The sequence below is a fragment of the Glycine max genome, chromosome 5 (genome assembly GCF_000004515.6).
Source record: "Glycine max cultivar Williams 82 chromosome 5, Glycine_max_v4.0, whole genome shotgun sequence".
Lineage (NCBI taxonomy): Eukaryota > Viridiplantae > Streptophyta > Magnoliopsida > Fabales > Fabaceae > Glycine > Glycine max.
Genome location: NC_038241.2, coordinates 39,886,780 through 39,906,170, shown reverse-complemented (window position 1 = coordinate 39,906,170; position 19,391 = coordinate 39,886,780). Strand labels below are relative to the sequence as shown.

The following is a 19,391-nucleotide window of genomic DNA, read 5'->3' as shown; positions in this document are numbered from 1 at the left end:
AAGATATTTTTGAAAAGTAAAACTAGTTGCTTGATCCTCCTCTTCCCGCGCTCTCACTAAGCAAATTTTGGCGATGAAAGATTGAAGAGGTTAGGTAACTAAGACGAGTGAAGAGTGAAGAAGACTCGTCATTTTCCTCTACATGGTTCGCATCTGCACTCAGTTTCCATTGGTGTGATTGTGAATGGGGGACTCGAAACGATGGACAGTGACCTACACAAAACACATCAAGCAGAAACGCAAGGTGTATCAAGATGGATTCCTACAGCTCCACATTTCCACCGGCAAGGTATTCTATCAACTCTTTCACCCTAAATTTTCGAAATCAATAGTTCGATAGGATCGGAAATTGATATTGCTCAGTCACAAATTCTCACGAGGAGCGGACACGGAAGTCGATTTTAAAGGGAATAGCTAACAGCCTCGCTGTGCAGGTTAAGCTGTATGATGAGTGCGAGAAATTGTTGGAGTGTAGGCTCTTGAAGAACGACGTAACTGTTACCTCTGGTGAAACGTTGATTTTCAAAGGTTACCTTGTTGACGTCGGCGATCCCGAGGGAGGCATCAAGCCTGAATCTGATTTAAATGTTGATAGGAAACTCAGGAATCATTCGAGATTCAGGACTCCTTCTGGTTTAAATTCTCTGATAGTCTCTCTTCAAGTTTATATATTATTGAAAACTTGAGATATACATTTTCTCTTTCTTAAAATATAGGCATTTGGAGTTTTTAATCATTATTTGCTGCTTATGTCTTTCTGTTTAATGAGATGGTGTAAAAGATTCCAAAATGAATGAGAAGGAGAATGTTGGACAAGTGCGAAGGCCTCTTAGTCCTTCACAAAAAGTTATCAGAGGTAGATAATAACATCATTTTTATCTCTCCAGGATTTGGCTTCTAAAACGTTGTGAAAGTATGTTTATGCTCTTAGAGTATCCTAATGACCTTTTCAACTAATTAAAAGTTCAAACTGTCACAATTTGGCTTCCACATTGTAAGAGACTGGAGGAGGGTTAGATTCATTATTCCTTTAATTATCAAGTCCCATTGTGTGTGCCATTGCTTATTCAACGTTGTGCTATTGATCTAGAGTGCATCAGATACTGGTGATAGTTTATTAGCTGTAGTTACTTGTATGATTACACTTTAGTGGTATTATATATAATAGTTGCAAAATTTGCAGAATTTAAGAAGAGAGAACTGCTCAAGTATGGATCACCAAAGATCAGTCAGGAAACACCAAAACCTAGTACCGAAGGTTAGTGTGTCATACAAATAAATTTTAATTTACATGCTGAGTTCACACCCTGCTCTGCTTCCTCGTTCAGTTTCTCATCCTAATGCAAAAAAAAGGGAATGCAGCATATATTACGTGTTGTCACTCTCTTATTAGTATTATATTCAGAGTCCAGATACATAATGAAACTGACAGTTAATTGCAGGACGTTATGCTTTTGTGTAATCAACTCCCATTTTTTTAATCTTCTAAACATCTTAATTTTTTCTATTTCAAATTAGAATGGCTTGTTCTATACACCACACAAGTGACTCAAAAGGCAAAGAAGTACCATGATGGTTTTTTACGCCTGGTTCTTCATGGATCCAGCGGGGCGCAGGTGAGTGTCAGACATATTTCATTACAAAAAAGTCAATGTTTGTTCTGATTTCAGGGTATGATTGGTGAGGTCAGATTATTTAATAAATACACTTTCTTACCCATTTTATTTGTTATCCTTCTGATGATGTGATTTATAGCAATTAGTTTTGTTTCCCAAGAGCTCATTCAATAAGATTTTGATTACAAGTTTTTTGAATAAAAATAATCTAATCCAAGTACACATTGAATGTTGCTATGAGTAGTCGCGTATTAGTTGTATTCAGGATTCGATGAATAACACAATGAATAGAGAATTCTTGAATGGGCAATTCTCCCCTTGTGTGTGTATTTCAGGTTATGCTGTTTGACACAAGCAGGAAACTCTTAGATAGTAGATTCCTTAAGAAAGATGATGTAATTAAATCTGGTGAATCAATTGCATTTGATTCATATTTGATTGACATTGGCAAGCAGCAAGGAAGTTGTACCCCAGATTCCAATGTTCTAGCAGACAAGTGTACTGATGTTAAGGCAATGAAGATGGACAGACAGAAGACTTCTCTCAAAACCGATACCCATGTAAATGTTGGAAAAAGTGGTAAGCAGACAATTATTGTGATATGAAAATTTGTTATATATGGCCAGCTGTTTTTTTATGGATAAATTCTTTTTCATGTTTTTTTAAATAGGATGCTTATAGATATCATTTGCCTTTTATATTTCCAATCAATTCTTACATATAATATAGCTGTCTCTCTTATTGCTATATTCTGTCATCATACCTGTTTTAAAATTTAAAATTGAAGGAAGAAAGGGTAAAAGAAAAAGAGGGATAAAATGTAGAGTCTGCACATGCTAGTGGTTCACATGATTTGCTCTATAAATCACAGTGATGAATAAAGATGTTCTATTTAGTTGACCTTGTTAATCTAATATAGTGGATTTAGAATACAAAATTTATGCTTTTTAATTAACAGAACAAGCAGTTGTAAGAAAATTAAATATAAATTGAACAAACAGTTGTAAGATTTCACTAGCTCCAATGTGCAGCATGCCATCCACATGTGTATAACTGTATATATGCTGGGAAAGTATTACTTATATTCACTGAAATCAATTAGTGAATCAGTGGACCTCGGTCTTTTCTTTCTTTTTAATGGATTCCTTCATACTTGAGGTTGAACATCAATTTCATCTGCAGTCCATTATGTCAGAGGTTGCATTTGTTTTCTGGTTTGATTATCTTCATTGTTTTCATCTTCATTTAGTGTTCACTTTTATATCTCTTTCCTTTCAATTCAGAATGGCAGGTCCTATATACTACACAATTAACTAAAAAAGCCAAGAAATATCATGATGGCTTTTTACACATTGAACTTTGTGGATCTTTTGGGAAGCAGGTTAACTTTTGTCTTTCCACACATGCTATAATTTTCTCATTTACCTCTTCAATCTGTCCTTTATGTGTCTCTGAATGTGTCTTTTTTATCTTTCAGCGATTTGTTTTTAATTTCTGTTTACTTTGAAACTGAATCCTTGGATGAGCTTCTACAGAGTTTATTTGGGTTTATGACTCCTATTTGTTCTTATTGGCTTATTTCAATAAGTTTAATGGTTAAATTTATGATGTAAGTTTTCATGTTGATGTAATAAAAGCTTGTCAAATAAGTGCTTAACTAAGTTGTTTACTTAAACACACCCTTTATATGTGTTTGTATGTGTGTGTGTATGACATAGAGTTAGATTATTAATTATGCTTCCTTTAATCTTCTCTTTCCAGGTTGTTTTGTATGATTTGAGCAAAAGACCTATAGAACGCAGGTTTGTAAGGAAAGATGAAGTTATAAGGGAAGGTGAATCAGTATATTTTGATGGACATTTAGTAGAAGTAGGACAACCTGAAGGAAGTCATCACTCTCCAGCGAAGTTAAATGAACGAGGGACTGGCAATAATGTTGAAAGGAGACAACTAGGACATGGACAAAATGGCTTTCACAAGGTCAATCCATCTTTTGCTAAAGGTTAGTCCTTGACTAATTCAAAAATTTATTTTTCAATCCGTATAGTCCGTACTACTATTTAGTTCTGTGCATGTCATTTGAATTTAAATTCATTATTATCCCTTGCATTTTAATTGTAACCCCTTGGCCCTTGATCTCATTATGATAGTTAGAATATCTTGTCCGTTGTATACATATTTTGCTCATTTAGTTTGTTTTTTTTCCTTTTAAGCTATGTCCGGTGTTAACTTTTATGAATTAAAGACTTCCATTTATCTCAGAAATTAATTACAAAAATAAAATATTGAATAATAATGATCTGGAAGCAGAAAAGAAATTATGTTCTCTGTGTATATCTGAGTATGTGTTTGGATAAACAACTTAATTAAGTGCTTATTTAATAATTCTTATCATATGAAGGCTTATGTCATAAAATTTACTATAAACCTTAAAATCAGTAAAATTGCAAGGAAGCAAGAAGTATATTTGGAATGAGCTGGCAACATGTTTCGATTTTTCTTTCTTAATGTTTATGGTTATAACATGCAGGAAAACCGCCAAATGAGCTTTGTCTGGGGAAAGATTCAGGATTGAACTCTCTGATTACCGAGCTAGAAGAGATAAAATCAAACAGGATAACCCCACCAATCAAGCCTTTACGCGATGGTTCGTACTTATTAATTGCCTGCAGTGTTGACACTCATCTTACTGTTTCATTTGCATTACTTTTTCCTCCCGTCTTCAATAGGAAGTTGATTCAGTTTTATTCATTTGCATGCCTTTTGTAGATCAATGATAATGATTTTCTTCATAAATATGAATATGAATATCCACAATAGGATTAAGTTTATTCGTGATTTCTAATTCAAACAATTACGTTCAAATGTACTTAATTGATATTATGATATTATTCCATTATCATGGCATCCCTAACTTTGAATTATGCGAAAAATAGAGGGAACAGACAAGTAGGTAATACTATTATGTCGACTGTAAAATAGATAAATAACGAGGTCCTTTTGACATCTGTAAAATTGCATGGGGCTGATTATTCTGCAACAAGAGACGTCGTCATGACTAGTCTAGGATGTGTCCTGGGTTGCTGATCTTAATAAATTACTTCATTATTTCTACACGCAACTGATTTCTGCTATTCGCAGCCAATCAAATACTGTCCCTTTTACAGAATCCTAACCTGAAGCCTCAGGAGAGCCATGTAACAGGTAAGACATGTGACCTAACTAGATATAGAAGTCCCTTATGGCCTGATGATTTGATTATATGGGATTTCCATAGGAGGCCGATCGTCCAATGGGTCTCGTCAAAATATTGGGGATAGGGAATCAGCCGCAACTTCGAAATGCCTTGATATTACGTCTTCTGAAGGTGAGTCAAGAGTAGATGGAATTATCGGACATTTCTTAGTAGCTGTTCTTTGTTTTGACTGTTGATATTGAGATGTTAGTAACTCTTGGTTGACTCTGCTTGAAATGGGTTCTGCAGCAGCATATAGTGGTGGTAGTTTCCAATTCACCGAGAATGTCAACATGTCCCACCAGGTATAATCTCTCTCTTTGTTTGCATTTTCTGAAAGTGATTCATAAATGAGTCTCCTGATATTACTTGCAGATAGCATGCAGAAGTTTTTTCTTTTAAGCGATGACATGTTATGTTTAAGGTGCTAGTGTTCATCATATAGTTAAGAACTTTTCTCAAACATTGTTTGGCGCCCGGAGAAAAAGTTCTTTGTTCGAAGAATTTTGATTGTTTTGTATGCACTGGTATTGTTGGGAATAGCAATTGAAATTTTCAACAATAAAAATGGAAAAAAGAGAACAAATGGAGAACACGCGTCTTTCCAAAATGTGACTTTGGGTAGATAAAAAAGTTTGAATTGGAAAAATATCTTGACTTTGGGTTAGGAGTTCTAAAAACCTATAAATAGGTACAAGGTTAGGTCCAATCATCCCAGAGAAAAGTGAAGTATATTATATATACAACGTCTAAGTGATCACTTGAGTAGTGTTTGTATCTTGTGTTGCGAATATTTATCATGTCTTGTATAATTCTTAGATGTGATATATGAATATATCATATATGGATATGTAAGATAATACACAATTTGGGGTTGGTTTAATAAGTTTATGCAGAACTTGTAATCATGTTTTGATATAATTAGTAGTATGTTATAGTTTTTCGTGTAGAATGGTGCTGAACCATGTAAATCCTTTGTATCATATTATTTTTTGTGTGATGATGTTTTATGTGTATTTTCATCAACTATTCTTTGTGTATGCAATTTTTCCAATAGGTATTTTGTTTGGAGAATTAGGATTGAAAGAATTGATTTCATTAATCATTGCATTGACATTGAATAATCGTGCAAACTATATACTTCTATTTTAGAAAATAAAATATCTTTCCTTTCTACTCTAGAGATTAGAATCCCTAAATTCATGTTTTTTTTTTCTTCTAACCATTAAAATCTGTGCAAACTAAAACATATTACAGAAAATTTCAAAAAATATCACACGGTTTCCCTCACTATATCTAGCTGTCTCAAATTGTCTTTTTAAAATGTATATGTAGTCCGACTCGCAGAAGGATGCCCAGACAAATATGAGTAGTGAGGCAGATTTTGGTTGTCAACCCTGCCTCATTACCAATGGAGGGAAGAGTGGTGAGGAGTTCTCGTGTGAAAGCGAAACATTCCCAAGCTTTGACCTTGGATTTTAACAGGTAATGCATCTTAAACTCATGCTTAATTTATTTCCTCATTACTTCTGGTAAGTCAACGTCCTAGACATTATACTCTTGCTGCAACCTTCCGCTACCTGGGCATATATATAACTTACATAATAAATTGAGATGAAGAAAGCATTTCCTGCCTAGCTGACATGAACTGATGCGCCATTTTTATTTGTATTTTTTTGGTAAAAAACAGTGGGAAGAAACCCACTGACGTATCACGTAACAATTAACAACCTCTATAGAAAGAGACCGAAGATACATCCGCCAACAGCGGCAAAGAAATAAAATCAGGTACATAAAAAATTCTGCCATAGCTATCTAAAGACGACCCAAACAATGCGGCATTTGTTGTATATTGTTTCGTGTTGGCCATATATATATATCACTTACATAATAATCATTAATAATTCTAGTGTTGTGTACACATGACATGGTTACATTACATGTTTTGGCAGCAGCTCCGTACATCAGCTTTTACTTTTGAAGTGAAATTTGAGGGGTGGTGACAAGTAAGGGGTGTAATAATAAAAGTATATTTAATAATAATCATTGAAAAGAGTAAATTATATTTTCTGATATCTAATCTTTTTTACATCTGATTTTCGTCTTACACTTTTTCCTGATTGATTTTGTTCTTTAAACTTTTATTTCTTCCATGATTTTATTCTTTTTTATTTATTTTAAGTATGAAGAAATGATGTGATATTTATTTTATGATTATTTTATTCTACAGTTAAAATGGTCAGAAATTACATAACTATAATAATTAAATACTTTAGGATGACTTTTAGTCATCACAAATTATTACACGAACAATTAAAAATCCAAATGCTTTCTAACATTTGAACACAACACAACAACAACACAATACAGTAAAACACACAGACCCATTATACAGTGATGACTTTAACCAAACAAACCAAGCACTAGAAATCTGTACTGGATTTTGAAAAGGCTTCTAATATATGCACAAAAATTTTACATGCTCAAGCTCGTCTCAACCTAGATGACCAGAAGGAGCTCCGTCATGTCGTGGTCGAAATTGCGGTGTGCTGTGGTTCCGGCGAAGAAGATGAATGTTCGCAGTGGTGGTGAAGAGACCCACGGAGGAAGATGCAGTCCTTGTCGTCGACAAGCATCATATCTGAAACACGGTGAAGTTGCCGGAGAAGGGAGGGCCGTTGCGGCGTGGCGGTGATGAAGGTGGTGGTGAGCAGATTTATGGAAGATTTGTGGAGTCGCCAATCTTCGATGTGAACTTTCCCCACCGCTGCGAGTTCTGTTTGGTGGTGACGGTGAAGGTTGATGGTGGTGTTTTTGAATTTGGTTTCAATGAAGGTGATGAGGGATTTCGGGTTTAAAGATTCACTGTGGGTTTGACTTTTACCCATTAAAAATTGAATCTATGGCAATGTTCCACTGAAAAATGAAAAATTTCAGTCACGCAATTTTTTTAGCTGTCAAAAAATATAGTAGAATAAAATAAGTGTTAAGTCATTATTAAACATCTAAAATATATGTAAATAACTAAAATCAGGGACAAAATAAAAGTTTAAGCATCAAGACCAGTTACTGGGAACACAAATAGGCTAGATTCCTTGATAGGCCCTGTAACCTAGCTTACATCAAGCCTAGGTTGGGTTTGATTTTCTTTTTTAAAAAAAAGGTTAAATCAAGATTTTTTTTAAAGGCTATTTAGTTAAACAAGTAGCTCTAAGCCACAAAAGGCTTTCTAAGCCTAGTAGGCTGGTCTATTTTAACAATTATAAATAATAATTTATTATTAGTTTTATTATTATATTAATTTTTTATAATACATTAAAATCTTACATTTATTTATCTTTTTTTAAATATAAATCATGTTGATTTACACAATTTTTTTCCTGATTATGTATTAGTACGAAGTTATCATAGTCAAGAGTAATGACAAATGAGTTAAGCTAAAATTTTTAATTAAGTTTATTAAAAAATAAATTTATATCTTATTGTAAAATATATTTTTAAATAAGTTATCATAAATATTATATTAAACCTTAAAAATATGCTTATATTATATAAACAAGTGAAATTTGATTATTATAAAACTTTACATACATATTTTTATCTTTATTTTAGTGTTAAATTATCAAAAATTAAATCAATAAATATGCTTGTAAGTTGTAAGCTATGCTAGACTTTTATGTAGGTGTGATTTAAGTCCTTAAAAAAAATCTTTAATAGATAAAGAAGACAAATTCATGTCATGTTCTTGTAATTCAAACTAGAGACTCAGAACTAGTAAAACTTTGTTCGGCTCAATCTATTTTTAGACCGGTCAATCACAAAAAAGTACAAAGGACGAAAACTTAAAATATGAAAAAGATTAGGGAAAAAATATAATCTGCTCTATAGAAAATATGTTTAACAATTGCCAATTTATGGACTCATCGTAATTAGACCACTTTATATTATAACCAATATAATTGTATCAAAATATGATTCTCAAATATTAAATTGAAATTATAAATTTCTAACAAATGTTACTTTTTCAGGTATGCAGGCTTTGCATTTTTTTAATTGCAGGGTCGGCCTTGAAAAACACTGGTTGGGGCGTATCAAATCCACTTGGATTCTTCCATTAAGAATTAACGAAATGATTGGCATTCTTTTTAAGGCTGAGAGTCGTATTTTGAGGCTTGATTCTGTTTAGTTGCCGAAGCAAAAAGAATATTGATTAAACAAAACAATACAAGAATTGAAAAGAAAATTCTTATTTAATCACTAATTTTACAAATTGTTATTCATTATGCTATTTATTGGAGCAAAATAACGATGGAAATGAAGAGAGAATAACTAAAATCAATTTGTTTTTTTCGAAGTTAGCGATTAAAATTATTAATATTTACAATTTCACGAATTGGAATAGGGATTTATGAAAATGATGGCCAGAATTTCACGAAATTAAAAAATGAGCGACATTTTCAAAATTGTTATCATGTAGTATAGTGTAAATTTGTAATGCATTATACTTGAAAGCTCTCAATTTATATTTTATTTTTAAATTTGTAATACGTTACACCAGAAATTCATAAGATATATTTCTTAACTTAAAGAATAATATTTTATGTAATGTAGTATTGTATTTGTATTGATATTGCTTAATTTAAAATATGTTTCAAAATATATCTTGATTTTATTTTTTATATTTCTTTAATTTCATGATTCATGTATATACAATTGGGTTCACCTAATCCATCTCATATATTATCTTTTCTTCATTGGATTAGATTAAAATCTAAACAAAAACTTTATTAAAAAGTTGGATCGAATAAAAATAAAGATAAGTTCGTTTCAGGTCATGTCATGTTCATAAATGTATGTGTAATATTTTAAAAGTTAATAATTAATTTTAGTTACAAATTTTACATTGAAATAATGAAATATACTACCGTGGAAAGAATTAATTCCATGTATTTGACAAACAATAAATCACTAAAAAATATTGTTTGTTACGCAGAAATTCTAAATTACGCTGGTGTGCCCTCACGCTCAGTTGGCCTTATCCGTATCTCTTTGTTTGGGTGATAGGATACAACACCTTCTTCTTAGCTTAGCAATGGCATCGTCTTCGCTCACTTCAGTTCCTCTCTCATCTTCTTCACTCAACATTCCACATTCTTCCTCCAAAGCTTCCGCTAGCTTTGTATCTTCTCCAATTGGCGCATTCTCTCGCACCCCCAAAACCCTGTTTGCCGAATCAAGGTTCCACTTTCACCCGAAGAGAAACGATTATGGGTTTTCCATCAGAGCCCAGACCCTAGACTTCTCGGATTCATTCTTCGAAGGGGGTTTCGGCTCTGAAGACGTCCCTTCTTCTCCCGGCGGACCCGGCTTCACGGCCGTGGAGGAAAAGGAGGAACCCCAATGCCCACCGGGTCTCAGACAGTACGAGACTATGATGGTTTTGAGGCCCGACATGTCCGAGGATGAACGACTTGCACTCACCCAGAAGTACGAGGAGGTCATTTTCTCTAACACTTTTAACTTTCTTTTTTCATACATAACATAAGATAATCAAATTGAACTTTATATCCCATAGCTAGGTCTGCAATTTGTTTTTTGTTCCGTGATTCTGTATCTCTTTATAATTGGGAAACTACTCTTGTCTTCAGTATGATTGGTTGTGCTGAATGTTTTATCTTTTCATTTGAGAGGGATCATTTTTCAGTGACTCAGTCCTTGAATTCGACCATTGTAAATGCTTTTTTATGGATATATTTATGATCAGATGATTGACGTGATGCGGTTTTCCTACGATTCAATACGTTTTGGCTGCCTATCCATTTGTATCATAACGAGACTATGTACCTTACAATACACAAGTGAACATCATGGATACGGATCACACGATTTAACTAAGCGTTTTTTTTTCTTTTTTAACTAATCTCGTAAGAATAGTGCTAGCAATGCACTCTTTAACACACTCTTTCTTATTGAATAAAATAATTGAAAACTACAAAATCATAAAAAAGAATCATTAAATAAGATGTGAGATTCATTGAATTTTATGATTTTTCAATAAATCTCAACAAATAAAAGAGAGTGCGTCAGAGAGTGTGATCCTAACATTTCTCATATCGTAAAAGAAATTGAAAACTCATATAAGCTTACATTTTGTTTTATGGTTAAGTGATTTTATCTATTTCTAGTTTAAAATTATTTTTCATTGTGTCTAAATCTTACATGATTGGAATCTCAATTTGATGACGTTGCTTTGATTTGATGAAGTTGAAGCCTAATGGATTATGTGTGTTATTAGAGGGGACAGTCTCGTTGCAATTTAAGTAATAATAGTGAGCTTGGACTTAAACTGCAATGTGTGCTGATGAATTTGGTGTGCTATTATTGAATAATGGGAGATTCGTTTGGTTTTACTTCTTGCAGGTGCTTGTTGCTGGAGGTGGCATGTATGTGGAGGTTTTTAACAGAGGAGTTATTCCACTAGCATATAGCATCAAGAAAAAAAACAAAGCAGGGGAAACCAACACTTATTTGGATGGCATCTACCTCCTGTTCACCTACTTCACCAAGCCTGAATCAATAACCCCTCTTGAGGAGACAATGCTAACGGATGATAATGTTATCCGATCAATGAGTTCCAAAATTAGGAAGAGGAAATATTAGTTTTTCTTTTTAAGTCTCGAGTAACTCCTTGAAGGAGATGCTTATAGAGTATCATTTGTTATTATGTATTTTTTCCCCGTTTCATTTGGATTCAAGGATTTTTGTAGCATGATTGAATTTAATTAAAAGAGAGATGTAGGTGCTATCACTTGCAGTCTGCAGAGTTGCCATGCCCTGTGCAGTGTTGGCAATCAAGTTGTAAATTTTTCATACCACTTTTTTTTTGGTGAATTAATTTTTTCATACCACTAGTCCACAAAATTTATATGCAACTATTAAATTATTTAACGTTATATATTTTAGACGTATGAGTTCATTTAATTGATTGTCTAAAAGTCAAACAGGTGTAAGTGTTAAAAGAAATATGAGATAAATATGTATTACATGAACTAAATATGATTATTTTTTCTTGATGAACTAAGCAAATATTAATATTTAAGTCAAAACAAAAAAATAATGTGTAATTTTATTTCATATAGATATAAAGGTAAAGAATAGTATATTAATATTTTTTCAACATACTTTTATTACTATTTAAAATTTATTTGGACGCACGAAATTATGTGAATGTTACTCTTTATAATAAATTTACAATAAATAATTAAATAATAAAAAATCCATAAGTAGATCTCATACAAGCATCATTTTTTAGTTTACTAATTTGAAAAAAAAATATTACAATAAAAAATTAGAAAAAATAATAAAAATCTAGTTAAAATCAATTTTCTATCTTGGTTCTTTTGACATATTCTTAACTTGTTCGACCAATTTTTTTGCTCCAATTCTAAAAGTTGATTGGATCAACCCCGTCATCGATTCCCAATTATAACTGGTGGAGTTAGTCATCTAATTCATTTTTCAAAACTATTGCAAGGATCAAACTCACAATTTTTGTCCCATGGCTTCACCATGTTATGTGACTTTAAGGGACCATATCGTGTTAATCAACTTCAATGTATTAACATGCTAGTTTAATATGTAGACAAAAATATTATGTATTCTACAGGATTATACTGAACTTTTGTCTCTAGAATTATAACTTTAAGTCTAATTCAACTTTACAAAATTGATTAATAAGATAAATATTATTTTTCATTTATATATTATTTTAGTCATATAATTAGTTGACGGATAATAAGTAAATAATACAATAGGTCCAATAACAAATGTTAAAATGTTAGACTTTAATACTATCTTAAAATATAAATTATGACTCTAATTGAATCTTATAAAACTAACTTATATCCTATTCTAAGTAAAATGAGAGTTACCTTACATATATCCTATTCTAAGAGTAATTGGGAAATGAAAGAATAGTTTAGCAAAGCTGTGCAGTTTGCTTCAACAAGCCATCAATTAACGCGCACGTTGTTGTTGTATATGGGATTGTCGACCGGAAGTCACACTAGCATAATTTTATTGAAGGACAACCCTGATGACTTACATTTCATTATCTCCTAATGTAAGATTTGCACATTGCATTTTGTATATAATCTTTCTTACTTTCTAACATTTCATATTTCAGGTTCTAAATCTCGTGATTACGTTGTTGAATTACACGCGACCAAACATTTGTTGTATTCAGCAGTGCTGTTGTTAACTAGGAAAATAAATGTCATGTCATGTTAGAAGGTTGTGTTGTGTCAAATGGGTCATGGTTTTCTGCACGTTTTTCATTTGATATCTTGGACACTGAAGTGAGAAGTTCTTATAAAGAGTGATATGAACTGAATCAGCCGCCAACCAGACATTTTTTTCTTTAACTAATGATTTGAATGTCTACTCAAGAATTTATCTTTGTATATGCAAATCTCTAAGATGCTAAGTACTTCCGAGTATTAAATATAACATGAGCAACATAAGTGGTTGCACATTGTTTTGTCATGTGTAGAACAATAAAGCAGCAGGGTTCTTTGCACCCACTGAAACAAGAGAGAATCTGGTATGGTGTTCAGATTGAGATCTGATCCTAAACCCACTCATAGAAAAGAGCTTAATTAATTGGTTCAATTAATCACGTTCCACCAACAACAGTGCACAGTGTCATAGTCCTTGACCCTCCTAATTAGGTTAGCATCAAAGTGCATTATACTTTTACATAGGATGAGGTAGGTCTCTACGAGGGGTAGCCAAAAAACAAGTTCGAAACTGCATCGTAGAATTGATGGACTTATTTATTTAATTTTTTTTTCTATTCTATGTACTAGATATAATGGTTAATTGATTAAAAAAAAGTAGAAATTTCTAAAATAATGAATCATTTTTTGTTATTACCGATAATTCATTTTTCTTAATTTGACAAAAAAAAACTTTATTTTATTTTTGTTTTTAGTCTCTTAAGAATACACAGAAACTGTGTGTAATAGAAAAATCTTAATTAATATACTAACATTTAAATTTTCAAAAGACTATTAAATTTTTTGAAAGACTAATACAGTCACGCGTGTAACTTTTGAGAACCAACTTGAAGCTTTACTCTATCGCCCCCCCCCCCCCCCCAATTGTTTTAACATTAAAATTAAACTCATGTGAATATTTTTACTATTAAATTTCCAAATTAAGCAATAAGATGTGATGTTCATTTTACAATAATAAATTGTCTCTACTAAGAATTACAAAATTTATATATATATAGAAATCAATTTTCACCCATTAACTTTAATGCTTAATTTTTTTATTCTTTCAATTTTTTTAATGCTTTATTTGTGACATAATATCTATTCAACCTTATAACAATTAGCAAGTTGCCAAGTTGGAGAGACAAATGATAAAATGAGAATTTATTTATTTTTATAATAAATCCTCATTAAATAATATTAATAAAAAATATTATTTATGTTATATGATGAGATGCAATAAAAATTAAAATAAGGAAATAAAAGAAATGAACAATATTAATATTATAGTATAAAATTATATTCCTTTTAAATTTATAATTGTTCGTCTATTTAAGAAAAAAGTTTTTTCTTTTCTTTTTACTTTCTATTTAACCAAACAAGTTAAAAAAAAATCTTTTCTTCACTTTCTTTCACATTCTTCTCCTATCAAATAAACTAAAGTTTTACCAATTTTATCACCATTTTGTTTCTATCTATTTGCTTTCTTTAGGCAAAACATAGTGTGTGTATAATGCTCCACTTTCTTAGCCAAATAATACTCCATGTCGAAATTATAACCTTTCATAATGCAACGTAACAACGTTGTACTGATATTTTGACTGAAAAACTATGTAAATATTTTTGGATATCCGAAACCCGGAGACTAATCTCTGAGTACATATGAAGATTAACAGAGATGCAAGGGACAACGATAAGTTCTGTCATTTATCATGTTTAAAGAAAAATTGTTCGACTTTGAATAAGTCATACAGACCACTAAGGCACTAAGTACTAAACCTCGCCTTTGGTTAAATAAAAGTAGAAAGAAAGGAAGAATGTGTTTCCTCATCATATTGGTTTTGACAAAAGGATTTAGAGTATGTCATTTTCGTCCGCATCATGGAAGAATAAAATCTAAACATGCTACCATTATCACTTCAAAGATCATCGTTTAAGAAATACAAATACAAATACAATATTACGTATATTAATATATAGAGTCAAAATAAACTTTGGATGGTAACTAACAAGTATTTTACTTTAATCTCAAAAATAAAAAAACAAGTATTTGACTTCTTCTTATGTGAACAGGATTCATAGAGAAAAGAATCACGTGACGCTAATTTGTAATTCTCCAACGGCAGCTTTGGTATTTTTGAGGTGTAGCGTGGAATTTAAGTCCATCAAATATTAATTTTGATGTTTAACCCATACATATAATTTAGAGAAAAAGAGGTATGCATGGTGAATGTAAACTTGTTGGCTTTTAATAGTTCAATTACAATTTTTCATAAATTTATTAATTTTTAAAATAACTGTTTTAAAATAATTTAAATGATAATTTATGATTGATTTACAATATAAAACTATTTCACATTATCAGTGAATAAATAATAAGTTCTATAATTTAATTTATTTTAGAAAATATTTTTTTATTAAAAATAATAAATAAGAAAAACATGGATGAAGGGAAAATCTCTAAAAGATTATTAGTTAAATTATTCGACACATTAATTATCGATAAAAACTAGTAAACATACTAATAACATGATCATTAAAAAAAGGTTTACAATTTTATTTTATAAAATAAGTGGACCTTCTTCAAAGATGGGTTTATTCTCTTCTTACGACCTAGTAAAAATTTAATCTCACACATAGTAGCAATTCCTAGTTATTATTAAAATAATCATTCCAAATTTTCTTTTCTCTCTTTTAGATAAACGGCTTTACTATATAATATTTAAAAAATGAAACTAATTATTTAAATGAATTAAAATGTTATTTTTTAAGACCAGTAAATGATATTAGAACAAGTTTCTTTTGATTAGTTTCATTAGTTAAGTTATGTATGAGTTTCGTTTCCGTAATTTTAAAGCTTATTACTTAAGCAATTTATTTATTTATTTTGTATTTAAAATGGTTTTTAATTGCTATTTTAATAAAACCCATTAAAGAAGTTATTTCTTATTTTAAAATAGTTACCATTAACTAACAGGTGAGATTGATTGAACTGGTAGAGGCTTTTTTTAAAATAAAGTCTTATTTTTTTTAGTTTTGTAAAGATATAACAAGATTGCCTCCTATGTTAGAATAGATGTGGTTTAAAAAAAAAATACAAAAGAATTTCTCATAAAGATCGATACAAGCCACGGAACAGTCAAGTGAATTGATTTTATGACTTGGTGAGTAAACAACTTGCCTAGTGCCTGTTGGTATTATTCATTTTACAACAATCATAATTAACTTTTGGTTTTCCTCTCTCAAGCGGGACGGTAATGAAATACTATTAATTTTGAAACCAGCCTTTTCTAATTCTTGAGACTTTTGATAACCTTCTCACTCAGTTAATTTAACATGCAATTTTGCACTAGCATGTTGATAATGACACAGAGAATTCTCTTAGTAGTATACATGGCGTTCGCCGTTGGGGTCCACATCTTAGTAGTGGAGGATCATGGGCCTGTTCCACCATTACAAAACACATAATATGTACTAATGCCATTATCATTTTCATAAACGTCACACATAATAATCTCATAAATATAAATATACTGGATATATAAGATTAGTCCAGTAATAAACGAAGAAGGAAAGAAAAAAAGTTCCCAGATTTCAATCCTTCAACTAACAAAATTAATAAAATAGACTATTGACAATTTTAAACATTTGGTAAATATCTTCCTTTCCCTAATCACCAATTCTAACAAACATTTATTTTTTGATGTCTCTCTCTGCCGCCCAAACAAAGAAAAGAACCAAACAAACCCGATTCTCTTAGAGTAGCAAACCACCGTTCCATCAACATATCATCACAAGTAGTGCATGCTCAACTAAAGCTAACATTGCATAACATTTTCAACTCTCTGTCAATTCTTACTATTCAACAATATCTTTCTATTAATATGTTCCATACATTTGCACCTGTACTAAATATAAGGCAGTGGAAGAAGGTTTAATTACTGTGAATGTTAGGGAAGAAGTACTGAAGGTGTGGTGATGGGTGTTCCACAACCTCCACCTCCCTCTCAACATCTCTATCCACAAGAAATTCAGCTTAAACTTTACCAAGCCTTCATATTCTCAATTCCCATACTCTTTTCCATCATTTTGGTTCTTTTGTTTTACTTGTTCTACCTCAAAAGGAGGGCTTCTTCTCTCTCATCACCACCTCTCCACATACTTCCCAGTACTACTAATTCACAAACTACATATCCTTATCCTTCACAAGTGAGTAAGATTTTATTTCTTTGTAATTTGAAGTCATAATTGCACAACACAACAAAGGGATCTAGATTCTATGACTAGCTTAGGTGGCTGGCTTCAACAGCTTTCTGCACTGCACCACCATGCATCCATTATATATCAGTAATTGAATAAAAAACTAATGTTAGCCTCTATGTTGTTGTTGTTGTTAATATCACAGCCTTGCCGTTTAGATCTGGCAGTGCAATTTCTGGACAAACTTCCAAGAATTTTGTTTGATGAGGATTTAAGAACAGGAGATTCAGTGTAAGCCTTTTCTTTTCTATTTTTTTTTCTTTTTATATGTCTATGATTGATCTTTTTGTTTGTATTATCTTTGAAAGATGGCTGCCCTCCACATGTTGAGGCTATCCTCATTAAGAACACCCTCCACATAGGCAAAAGGATTTCCCTCCAATCCCAAAGGACTCCCCGCCTGTGTACCTGTGTAGTTATTGGTTTCTTTTCCATCTCTCTTTTTGGATTTTGCTTATTGTGCTTTAATCTCTATCTATTACATAGGTATCTACAGTAGGTGCCCTGGACTTAAATTGTTAATTTTCCATACTGTAGTTTCATCTCTACTAAATTATACCCAAATGCTTGTTGTTCTTCAAAAGCTGAAATTTTTTAGCAGAATATTCGATTTCCAAAGTTCTTAGAACCTTTCATGACATCCATTATTTTCATAAAAAGTGATATGGAAAAAGGAAGTATAAGGTGTAAAGAATATATGAAGAATGACCTTTTTTTTATGCCAAACTTGCACATTTGAAGGTGACTCACCAGGAATAAAGTCAAAAGAAAAAACAATATATAGAATTCGTGCACGTGTAACCCCAGTGGATAGTAAAAAAACCAAATTTTAAAGATAGATAGATATAGGTTACATTTGCTTGGGAATTTCTAGTAGGCAAGTGCTGGATTGCACTTTGGAAGCTCTTGGATTAATTTCTTATGCTGTTCCCCTGTAATCCTTTTTCCTCCCCACGTATCCAAACTCTTGTCTGCTACTGATTTAATTTAGTAGTGTTGAGCATCAATATTTCAAAACTAAGGATATGATTGTGCTAATATTAGTAACTATAAATTCATGAAATGAAGGCTAAAAGGTTGTTGAAATTTTTCTGTAACCAGATGTTGTGTTTGCCTAGGAGAATTTGAGCTGAAGGAAGAGTTGCTACAGATTCCTTATTGCAAGCATGTGTTTCATATAAGCTGCATAAGTAACTGGCTGCAATCAAACTCCACGTGTCCACTTTGTAGATGCTCCATCATTCCCTCTACCAAGTTCCTTAATCCCGCGCCACCTATTATATCAGACCCAACACGGCAAGGTGGAGTTTCAGGCTCTTCATCACACATCTTGTCATTGCCTCATCAACAAGAAGAAGTTGGTGCTTCCACAAATACTACCATTTTTCAAGGGAATGATGTATAATGTATTAAATAATAAATAGACAATAATACCTTTTGAATTGTAGGGGGAGGAGGCATTCAACTGGTCCTCATGAGTCTAGAGTTCTGTATATTCAAAACCAATATTAATGTATGAAATAAAATGTGGCCTTTCTTTATCTACATTGGAATATTCGGTTAGTTTGTGGCATGCATAACACAATATGTGCAACTAGGGGTGAGAATAAGTCAGACCAGCCTACATGGAACTACGCCTTTGCCTACATAAAGTCCTGGTCTGGATTGACCTATTTAATTAAAAGGTTAGACTCAAACTTTTTTAAAAGCCTATTAAATTAAATAGATCAGACTTAGGCTTATTAAAAAGTCTGGACATATATATATATATATATATTATCTTTTGGGTAGCAATATATATTTATATTATTTTTTGGGTATAATTAATTTTTTTTTAAACTAGCAGACTTTGATCATAGATTACTGCTCCATAATTTCTATTCCTATAATCAAGTAAGACTTTATTTATAATTTAGTTATAATTTAGGTGTGAATCATGTGTCTCTTTATATTCTTCAGCTTTTTCTATTCCCGTTAACGTTTCCTTTTCCTTTAATTTTCTTA

General features: G+C 31.7%; 3 protein-coding genes across 11 annotated transcripts; all 3 read left to right on the top strand.

Moving 5' to 3' along the window:
• The first annotated feature begins 18 nt into the window (after positions 1 to 18).
• On the top strand, positions 19 to 9,112 carry LOC102665532 (uncharacterized). Of its 9 annotated transcripts, XM_026128518.2 has the most exons (16): positions 35 to 289; positions 435 to 633; positions 770 to 856; positions 1,184 to 1,258; positions 1,519 to 1,616; positions 1,952 to 2,195; positions 2,900 to 2,997; positions 3,378 to 3,618; positions 4,147 to 4,263; positions 4,758 to 4,820; positions 4,894 to 4,983; positions 5,101 to 5,156; positions 6,187 to 6,336; positions 6,542 to 6,639; positions 7,340 to 7,686; positions 8,880 to 9,112. In XM_026128518.2, exons 1-13 carry the CDS (start codon positions 185 to 187, stop codon positions 6,331 to 6,333), a joined length of 1,620 nt encoding a protein of 539 aa, XP_025984303.1. In that variant the 5' UTR covers positions 35 to 184; the 3' UTR covers positions 6,334 to 6,336; positions 6,542 to 6,639; positions 7,340 to 7,686; positions 8,880 to 9,112. The 9 variants fall into 9 exon arrangements, with proteins under 9 accessions (XP_006580512.1, XP_025984303.1, XP_006580506.1 ...); XM_006580449.4 differs by lacking the exon at positions 8,880 to 9,112 and having other exon boundaries at positions 19 to 289; positions 782 to 856; positions 7,340 to 7,791; XM_006580443.4 differs by lacking the exon at positions 7,340 to 7,686.
• An 806-nt stretch (positions 9,113 to 9,918) lies between these two features.
• LOC100500072 (uncharacterized) lies at positions 9,919 to 11,659 on the top strand. The gene is made up of 2 exons (NM_001249491.2): positions 9,919 to 10,348; positions 11,272 to 11,659. Exons 1-2 carry the CDS (start codon positions 9,944 to 9,946, stop codon positions 11,509 to 11,511), a joined length of 645 nt encoding a protein of 214 aa, NP_001236420.1. The 5' UTR covers positions 9,919 to 9,943; the 3' UTR covers positions 11,512 to 11,659.
• Positions 11,660 to 16,879: 5,220 nt separating this feature from the next.
• Positions 16,880 to 18,928, top strand: LOC100806499 (probable E3 ubiquitin-protein ligase RHA4A). Its single transcript, XM_003524383.5, has 3 exons — positions 16,880 to 17,336; positions 17,533 to 17,618; positions 18,489 to 18,928. The coding sequence occupies exons 1-3, from the start codon at positions 17,106 to 17,108 to the stop codon at positions 18,790 to 18,792; spliced, it is 621 nt and encodes a 206-aa protein (XP_003524431.1). The 5' UTR covers positions 16,880 to 17,105; the 3' UTR covers positions 18,793 to 18,928.
• The last annotated feature ends 463 nt before the right edge of the window (positions 18,929 to 19,391 follow it).